This window comes from Monopterus albus, unplaced genomic scaffold, assembly GCF_001952655.1.
Source record: "Monopterus albus unplaced genomic scaffold, M_albus_1.0 scaffold328.1, whole genome shotgun sequence".
Taxonomy (NCBI): Eukaryota; Metazoa; Chordata; class Actinopteri; order Synbranchiformes; family Synbranchidae; genus Monopterus; species Monopterus albus.
Window position 1 is genome coordinate 489,798 of NW_018128208.1, and position 10,180 is coordinate 499,977.

The following is a 10,180-nucleotide window of genomic DNA, read 5'->3' on the forward strand; positions in this document are numbered from 1 at the left end:
TCCCCCCACCCCTTGTATCCTGAGAAATCCTTGTCGCCTGTGTCCCATCGCAGTTGGCTGCACCCATCCTACAAACTGCAGGTGACTGACACCAACTCCCATACTGTATATCTACATACACCCATGCAGTACAGTACACACACCCCCCTGCTGGAATTACATTACAGTGATTCTAGACAAAGCCAGTAACATCACAAGGATGTAAACAAGGAGCGAGGGTGCCTAATCCAAACACTCACATTAAAAATTAATAACTCAGCGCTGACTGTGGTCCTCTGAGAAAGGACCCACACTAACTCAGACAACATCTTGGTGAGAAAAGATACTTAAAATAGCTTCAAATACTTTGTTGTGAGCCCCAGAATAAGAAAGAATAAACTTGAAGGGAAAAGCAACCACATGTAGAAAGAGACATGTGGGTGGGGGTCAAAAAGCTCCATAATACAAAATATTTTACCTCAGTTCTTTATTGAGGTTCCTTATGACATGGTACAAAATGGTGTCAAGTTTACAAAGACAACAGAGCAGTGTAGCTTTACAACAGCCAGTGTTCATTGTAAAGGAGGAGATGATGCTAGGAAAAACCGGAGGGCAAGTAACAGTAACAGGCAGTCAACAGTAATAATAATAATACGTATAGCAAGAATGTATGTACAAAATATCCCTGAACAGTTACACTGCATTCATTCATTACACAACACACAGAAAAACTTTTCCCTGACATGAACAGAAATGCAAATAAGATATGGTAACAAAAAAGTCATCATAGTAGACACAAAAATGGTTGGCAACACAACTTAAAGACTCTGTCCTATTACATTTGTTGAATGAACTTATGTCCTCTTGCTCGTTGTAGGCTTAAATGGTTCACACAATGATCTGGCATGGCAGGGTGACTGTGACAAGTCAAGTCATGCTTAGGACACAAGATCACAGGAAATAAAGTTCAAGTAGAGCATTCTTTTCTTCTATGTACACACACACACGCGCACACACACACACACACACACACACACACACACACACACACACCTCACTCAACCAAGTGCTTGCTTAGTGGTTTCCCACAAAACTCCACCATCCAACTGTCTTCTACTATGCCCCCCTATCCTGTAGCTCAACAGTGGAATAGACTTTTACAGATACACAAATCGCTGACATGCAGCATCCATAAATTAGGAAAAATTCAAACACAGGTGACAAAAAAAAAAAAAAAAACAGTTTCCAAAATGCTGCAAACCGCGCATAAGCTTCGAAGAGTCCAGCAGTTTACAAGTGTAAACAATGAGAGAAATTACCATCACAATAAGTACAGAGAAAAATAATACACACCCGTTTCACAAATAGGTAAAATTGCAGTTTTTGTTTTATGCATAGAAACTAATCCTGAAGAAAAAAAAACCCATCAGTAGATGAAACTTTATTCACAAAGTTGGTGCATACTGTCACAAAGTCAGGAGCGTAGCCTTTCTAGGCCCCGTGAGCCCTGTAAACATTATGTTAAGTGACAAGTGTTGTGACAACAAAGCGCCTTTAAAATGTCTGAGAAACTGCAGGCAGACAGTGTTTGGATCCATTTCTTCCCCGTGCCTGTTCAAACATCTTTAGTCTTTAAAAGGTCTTCTCAACAGAAAACATCTGGGTAGCACGTTCTGCTGACTCTGGCAATATATTAACATTGTTCTATTGCTAGGCTCTTTTATTCAATATAATCACTCCCCTATATTATCTGGCAGTTGGTGCATGTCTCCACCTGTCCAGGGGGTCACCAGGGAGATAAATCACTCGTGTTTTGCATCTTGTGCTGCAACATGGTGATCAGTTTCCTGTGGCGGTGCACTTCCTGTTCAAGAGCTCTGGTAATCTCCCTGCTGAATGTCATGGCCTTGTTTTGCTCTGTGGTCTAAAGAACTGTAGGCACTTAGTTTCAGCCAGCTTTGCATACAGTCGTGAACAGCGCAGCTGGTGGCTGCTGTGTGCCTCTGTGCTGGCAGACAGGAGTGGGCTGCCTGCTGCTTTCTACAGCACCGCAGCTTCTTCTTTCAGCTAGGTTCCAGTTTAACTTGACTGTCAGTTCTATTATGGGATGGGGTCTTTTTTATTGGAATGGGAGAGTTAAATGCTGTACAGTGCTATTTTAATGTCTGTGAAAAAGAACAGTTGTCAGGGTGTAGAAGTCAAAGCTACGCTCACCTCTGTGCTACTCTCAGGCGGGAGATCGCCCACTATGGCTGGATTCCCCCTGCTTTCCACATACTCTGTTTGGCTCTGCCCTTCCTCCGCCTCTATGACTGTCACGTCAGTCTGCATTTTGCTCTCCATTTCTGGCGGATCCAAACTTATTTCATCCTCCTCCATTTTCACCACTGCTGTTTCTTCTTCAGCTTTTATAGCAGCTAACGTGTCTGCGGCGCTGGCCTGAGCATATGCACCGACGCTGGCATGGCTCAGGCTATGAACTTTCTTCAGGTGTTTCTCCAGAGTGGCGTACACAGTGAAGGGTACCGAGCACAGCTGGCACAAAAAGGAAGCTTTAGCTCCCTGGGCACCATGGGTCTTCATGTGGCGCGTTAACTTGGAACTCTGAGCGCAGGCGTAGTTGCACAGGCCGCAGCGGTAGGGCCGCTCACCTGTGTGGCTGCGGCGGTGCACAGTCAGATTACTGCTATTTCGGAACTGTTTACCACAGTACTCACAGGCCTCATCTTTCTTCTTCTTACCAGCTGAACCAGCAGTAGTAATGTTAATGATCCCTCCACTGCTAACGCCCCCTGCAGCACTCCTCCACTCATTCTCCCTCTGCCACTCCTGCAAAGACTCACTGACTTTAGCTGAGCTCCACTCTTTCTCCCCCTCTGTAATCTCTCCTCTTTCATTCTCCCACTCTCCAACTCCTCGCACCTTGTCGCCCATCTCTGGGTGTTTGGGTGTGCAGTTGCCGCTAGCGATACCGCTCTCACCACTGCCCCCGGTTTCTCCACTCTCCAGTGAACCTTCAGACGGGCTGGCGCAGGGTGAGGTGTGCTGGGGCTCCCCGTGCCCCTCTGTGCCCTCCTCTCCTCCCTCTCCCGCCTCTCTCTGGTGCTGGTACTGCCTCAGCAGTTCTCTATCTGCTGGTCTAGCCTGTGAGGTGAGCAGCATCAGGCCTGAAGCTACAGACAAGTGTTTGGGCAGGGTCAGGTCCAGCTCAGAGGGACCCTGGGCTATTCCCTTTCCCAGGTTTCCAGCTGGCTGCATTGGAAACTTCCTTCTCATCCTCTGCTGTCCAAAATCCTCCTCCATCATGACCATATCCACTGACTCATATCCGCTCCCTCCACCTCCAGCTTCTCTGTGATGGCTCCTTATGTGACGGGCCAGCTGGCCGCTCTGGGCAAAGGCCTGCCCGCACACTCCACAGTGATAAGGCCTCTCACATGCATGAGTCCGGCGGTGGGCGGACAGAGAGCGCAGGGACTGGAAGTTCTTCTCACACAGCTCACAGTGGAAATCAGCCTGGAGTGCACCAGTCTGAGGGAAGGGAGAAGCTGCTGGCGGAGAAGAGGACGGAGACGGCACCCGGCCTCCAGGGGAGTTGCCGGTGGTGCTGTTATTCCCCTCTGCAAGCTCCCTGAGCCGCACTGAAAAGTTCAGAGCCTGCATGTTACTCGAGGAGGAGGAGGTGGTGTGTGTCTGACGGGAGCGACTGGGACGCAGCACAGAGGGCTGAAAGGCTGAGGCAAGAGCCTGGCTCAGATGACGTGGGTCCAGAATGGCTGCAACAGGTTTATGCTCTTTAAGAGCTCCTCTTCCTCCCCTCAGGTCTGCATCATCTTCCTCATCCTCCTGGTATATGCTGAAGGAGTGTGTGTGCTGTGCGTGCTGTAGGAGTGCCCATGCAGATGAAAACACGCCTTCACACTGCTGGCAGGTGAAATAAGATGGCACGCCTGGCAATGGGAAAACAAAGAAAGACAAAACTGATGAGTGAAGTCATAATTATCTTTGGTTTCATCGTTACATGTGACCTCTTTCACACACAAGTAGTCATGTGATTTCAGTACGTGTTCATATATAAACTTTAAAGCTATTCAAGTTGAACAGCAACAGAATAGCACAGACAGACTGATACAGAATCAAGTGAAGGTGAAGAGAAGGGTCCATAATCACAAAAAGAACAAAACAAGAAAAAAAGCGTGTGGGAAACAGAAGAGAGGAATCGGGCTCTGGAACCTGAAAATCCAACAGAGAGGTGAGCCATGACGAAAAATGCATCTGGAGATATTTTTATATGTGGATAGCTTTGTCTCCTAAACGAGAGCCACTCTCCAATTAAGCTGCAAATTGCTAATTAGCAGAACGTAGAAAACGAACACTTTATGCAAATCAGGCACTGACTCAACCTGCTTGACAAATGAGGCCTTTCTGCATAAATCAAAATTGGAAAGAAGATCCCCACATTGAGGGCGAAAACAGTCCCCCCCCGCCTCCTTTATTTGGAAAGGTTCAAAGCCGACTCTGGTATAAGCCTCTTTCATGTTTCCTCAAGTCAAATCGGTCTGTATTTTACTGGAGGGGGGGAGGAGAGTGAAGATGAAAAAGAGAGCAACTGTTTCTCTCTCGTTTTCCCCATCTCCCGCCCTCTCTCTGTCTGGAGACGAGAGGAGTTGTGGTGTTCGTGTCCTTTAACCTAGCCTGAGGAGAAACCCAGGAGAAGTTGAGATACTTCTTTGAAAAATAGGGTGAAGCGTGAGAGCAGGGGGGAAAAAGAGAGAGATAGATAGGTAGGTCAGGGCTCGGGGGAGAAAAGGAAAATGAGATAAAAAGATTATAAGTACGGAGGGCCAAGAGACACTACGGAAATGTGTCACCCCTTTGAATTGTACTTGAGACCCATCCTCCAACCCCAGCTCTCCTTGAGCCCCCCCCCCCTTCAAAAAGCCTTCAAATCTTTCCCTGAGGTGGGGGGCTTTTGTCCCGGGGTCCTGGAGTGAAACACAATACCCAGCCGGTTTCTCCTTCCTTGCCTCTCTCCCCTTGCTTTTTTTTCTGGTAAGGATTCCCATTTGGCCTGGGGTAGCACTTGAATATTAAGCAGAAGCAATAACTACTAATTAAAAATGCAGATTGGCTGGGAGCACTAACGAGCAGCAGGCAGGATCTCTTTTCCCTTGGGAGGCAGAGGAGGGGAAAAAAGGGGGCTGGTGGGGGGGGAATCGAGAAATTGAAAGAGGGAAAAGTGAAAGTGTGGATTGGGGGAAGAAATGGGGGGGTGGAGATTAGAAAAAAAAACAAACATGGAGAATAAATAAAAAGGAATGAGACAGATGCACGCGGCTCCTCAGTAATCCATCCCACTCTACCCCTTTTTCACCGCTCATCTCTTGAAAACAGAAAATAGATGAAGGATGGAGCTATCTGTTGTGGGATAACTGCTCTTTCACATTCAGTCATCTCAAAAGCCTGACAAGCTCAGTTTCCCTCCCACAAAACAGCTCACTGCTCAAGCAAACGAGACTTCCTATTACTTACAAGGCTGCACGTTGTCCAATTAAAACTGCCCTTTGCTACTTTAACATGCAACAACTCAAACGTTAAAACTCAAATCAAGAAGCCAGAGGAGATAAGAACACTACAACCTGAGGAGAGAATTACAATCATGAACTCCAAACAAATGAAACCTACAATTTCTAATAGAACTTTAATTTAAACTTATCCACTTTTGTATTATTCACAAGCTGTCGTGCACTTTCGTCCCCGTCTCCTGCATTTGTTTGGTTTGTTGTATAATCCTGTGGGCACCAAATTAAATTCTCTGACTGTAAGTGAAAGACAGAGTGATAGATTTAAAAAACCGAAAGAGTAAAACAAGAGAGGCTGTGGACAAACGGAAACGGTGCATGCACCCATCCTCTGAGCGTTAAACAAAAGGAAGGAACTGCTAACGTGTGTGTACATGACAGGGAGAGTTTCAAAATATGCAAAAGGGTGCTTGTACCTATCAGCGTGTCACAAGATGCTCTGTCCATCTGCAATCATTTACAACATCACACACGCTCCCTTTTCATGTAGGAGATGGAGCCTGGCCTTAAACTACATCTGACCTTTGCAAGGAAAACACAGTAACTCTGCTCCATCTCAAACACACTGTTAGACACAGGACAGTTCATTTTTCCAGAGAATTTTAATGAGAATTCATGAATTGCTGATTGGGTTTTGATGGGTTTGACTGCTACCATGACAAATTATCATCACAGTGTCCACTAACATATTTTTATTCTTCTAAAAAAAAAAAAAACAAAACAAAAAAAAAAAACAAGAATAGCAGCAGAAAAGGATAGCACAGATAAAGGCCTTTAGGAAAATCAGTGCTAGTGTATGGCAGAATGAGGAGAGAGATGGCTTAAGAGAAAGAAAATATGAGACAAGGGCAAGAAGATGTGTATAAGATGAAGAGAACACAGGGAGGAGGAGATTCCCTGGAGTTCAGGTGGCTTGGCCCAGGGCAGAACAGTGGGAGATGGCAGAGGCACTGCACATGATGCAATGTCCTCCATTACAGTGTCATGACAGTGAGGAGAGAGGCATGAACACATCCTCTCCTCTGACCATCCCATCCTGCAGTGCATGACTACGACCAGCACACCTCTTTTTGAAACACACCAAATGGCCTTATTAACACTGAAACGTGCTCCCATGCTGCTTCTTAAGAGGACATGGTTTCAGTCTCTGTTGTCCAGAGCACAGTGGAAGACAGGGAGGGAGAAACATGTTTACCTGGCCATTCCACCTCAGAGACTGACAGTCAGGGAGACAGGAAGGAGCTCTGGAGCTCAGGTGCTCGGTGTGAAGCCCTTGGGGAGCCTCAGTGCCCTCTGAACGCTCCTAAAGCCTATCCTTTCCACACAATTAGCCTGTGCGTCACTAACTCATGCAGGTCTGCTAATGGCAACGGCTAGCTAATGAGCTGGACTTGGGAGGGAGGGGGAGCAGTTGTTAAATGAAGAGGAGGGAGGTTGAAAGAAAAAAAAAAAACAGTCACTAACAGGCAAACTGCCTTCTTCTGCTTTTCTTTCCTGGCACTCACCTGATGTTCTGAACTCTGCCTTCACTTTCTCACCGGACTCCTCCCCCCAGACTCTGTTCCTGGCCACCCCTCTCCTCAACTCAATGAAGCCGGGCCCCAGCTCAGCATTGGCGGCACGCTGCTGCGCTCGATTGGCAGGGGAGGGCGGCGTGGCATTTGTGATTGGGGCTTGGTTTCGAGAGAGGCAGCCGCCCTGTTTGTGCTGAATGAACGCCAGGATGTGGGCGAGGGGGAAAGCCTGGCTGCACTGGCCACAGGTCAGGAGGTCATGACCCTCATCAGGAGTTTGAACTTGCGCTGGAGGAGGAGACTGGTCGTCTAATGAGCCAGAGCCATCCGCCATGTCACTGGCATCTGAGACAGGCCAGAGAAATGAGAGACAATTTAATTACAGACAGACTAGCAGTCAAACAGTCAAACAGACAAACTGATGTGCAAAACATGACACGAGAACCAGGACGGGGCCCATCAGTTATATATATATATATAAATATAAATAAACAAACATGTACAGTTCATTACACAGGGATTTAAGCAACATTGCACCTTAGTGTTGAAAAAATAAATTGTATGATTTTAACAAAGCTTTAAGACAAACAATCAAATTAACAGCTTAGTCAATTGACATAACTGATTGTTAGTGATTTAATGAAATTGTTTTCTTAGAATACCTTAAGTTTGGACTGTTGGTCAGATAAAACAAGACATTTCAACCTTGCCTCACACCAGCTTTTTTTTTTTTTTAACAGAATTTAAACTTCAAGACTACAAGTATCACTGACATTAAATATCCCACACCAAAAAGACAGGTGAACGTATGAACAGTACCAAAACGTTCTGATCCACACATCCTCTAGCAAGAGCCCCCGTTCATTTGTTTTCTGTTGAGAGGTTTTTGCCCATGCCTTTACAAATTAACGTCTAAAAGCTAAAGTACAAATCGCACAAATGCTGTTAGACCTCAGTGGAACAACAAAAATATGTGGTGATTCAAAGTGCTACTTTCAGTTGTAAGCAGTACAGCAATGAGGCCAATCTGCTCAGCCAGTACTGACCACTTCCTTTACCAAACTCAGAACAGAGCCACTGGCTGCGACTGCTGGGGGTGGAGAGAGGCCAACTGTCCCTCTCAGCAGATGTGTCGACCTCCATTTAACAGGACTACGTGCTGCTGACAAGTCAAATCGTTAAGTTAAAAGTGTAAGATTATGACTTTCACCTTTCACTCTCAATAATAAGTTGCCCTACCAGCCACAGGCCACGGGCGTTTCTCAACAGGAAGTGTAATGCAATAAAAGAGAAAAACAAGAGACTGACGGTGTCTGAGATAAGAGCAGCCCCTGCGTTTTGTGGTCATAGCCATGTACAGGACAGCTAATCTGATTCAACGTTAACAACCTGACAAATCCGATGTGGTCTGCACTTTTCAGATGCATGCTCTTTGCAGGCAGAGGTGAGTACTGAGGAGTGTGGATACAGCTTCAACAAGAGCCTATGTAAACTTTGGTTATTAAAAAAAGTCTCCAGACTCAGGGCAGGTAGAGCTCTCTGTGGTGGAGGGAGTCAGTGGACTATTGCTCAACAAGGTCATGGGCACACCTTGATGCCTGGACTGAATCCACCTGCCTGGACTAGGCCGGCTGGCACACAGGACAGGTACAGACACTACAGTCTGAAGTCGGATCTCGCCAGTTGTTACTCAAAAATGTCACCTTTCCTGTTTCAGGACAGTGCTGTTTGTGCAGACTTGCAAGGCGCGGTCTCTCTCTCTCTCTCTCTCTCTCTCACACACACACACACACACACACAGGCAAAGCGAGAGAGAGGGTTGAGTCAGGGCCTGTGGTCACAGTAGACACGCACCACTGGTCTCCAGTAGAGAACAGTAAAAAAACAAATGTGTTTAAGTTTCTCTTTTATTTGCTTTCAAGCATCACGTGTTTCTTTGCGAGCTGCTCTTTCTACTTGAGGAATCTGAACAGAATCAAATGGCGATCTGAATGAAATCCGGTCTAGTTTTATTTATCAGCATTATTTAAATGGACACACATGTAAAAGTCGGTCATAATATGGCCAGGCTGGACACAACCTCTTGGCTTTGGGTAATGTGTCAAAACCCAGCACTAGGAAAACTGTCCAACACCTTTCAGGAACATGGGAAATATTAATTATCGTGTTCGGACCTGTAGCCTCTGAAAGCAGCGTGCCAAAAAACCGGTCCTTCCTCTATGACTGAGCACAAGTGCAACGAAGAGTCCACATCAGGACAAACACAAGAAAAATTATAAGCCCATATATAAATATTTTCTGTCAAAGTCAGCAAAAGGGACTAAATAAAATTCACTGCGGTACGATTTGGGCCAGTGTAAGCACAGAGTTTAAAACCTCTTGGCAAGTGTTATATTCTTTAAAATTCAAATATCCATTATAATACTTATTCAACTATTAACCTGTGATAACTGATGCCAGTGCGCATCCAAACCATGCGGATCAATTGTCAGTAAAACAAACCCACGACCTGAAATTAATTAGGTTTTGCCATAAAACCTCAAATTCCGTCTCTCACAGCCTTGACGTGCCCGCACACCGCGGCTCTCCCTCCGGCTTACCTTGAATTGCACTCAGGTGCTGTGGTCTGCTTCCAAGTTTGCGCCTGGACATCGCGTCGAGCGTTCCGCGTTTGGCACCTTTCTGGGTCCCAAACAGCAAACCTCCCAAACGAAATCCGTCAAGCGGCACTTTCTGCAATATGTTGACCGAAACCCGAGCGGACAGACTGATAAGCCTTGCTGGCCTCTGCCTGGACTCGCACTGAGCAGTGGAGGAAGCGTTCAAGTTCACGCTTCTTCCCCCGCAGCGAGCGGAGGGCAAAGGGGGCATGTGCGACTGTAAGCACCGCCCGCACCGCCGTTCAGCTCCCGCGACTCTGACCACGCCCTCGTCGATGAACACGCTCCGTAAACACACTCTTTGATCACTATATATAGCTTTCCTCTTTTACAACCTCGCTTTCTGGATTTTACGCAGTTTCACCTGTCTGTTTCAATCGCATCTGATACAGGAAATCAACATGTAGTTCCTCCTCGCCAGCTCAAAAGAACTAACTGGCAGATT

The 10,180-nt window shown here is 46.3% G+C and overlaps 1 protein-coding gene across 1 annotated transcript; it reads right to left on the reverse strand.

Moving 5' to 3' along the window:
- Positions 1-447: 447 nt before the first annotated feature.
- Positions 448-10,021, reverse strand: znf296 (zinc finger protein 296). The gene is made up of 3 exons (XM_020624531.1): positions 9,676-10,021; positions 7,067-7,420; positions 448-3,929 (listed from the first exon to the last, which is right to left on the reverse strand). The coding sequence occupies exons 1-3, from the start codon at positions 9,944-9,946 to the stop codon at positions 2,164-2,166; spliced, it is 2,391 nt and encodes a 796-aa protein (XP_020480187.1). The 5' UTR covers positions 9,947-10,021; the 3' UTR covers positions 448-2,163.
- Positions 10,022-10,180: the final 159 nt, after the last annotated feature.

Excerpts from the sequence above, each read along its gene's own strand:
- znf296 (XM_020624531.1), bottom strand. The coding sequence starts at position 9,946 with ATGCCCCCTTTGCCCTCCGCTCGCTGCGGGGGAAGAAGCGTGAACTTG. Across the intron at positions 7,421-9,675 it reads GCACCTGAGTGCAATTCAAG|ATGCCAGTGACATGGCGGAT; the intron begins GTAAGCCGGAGG and ends GGCCTGTCTCAG. Across the intron at positions 3,930-7,066 it reads GGCAGAGTTCAGAACATCAG|GCGTGCCATCTTATTTCACC; the intron begins GTGAGTGCCAGG and ends TCCCATTGCCAG.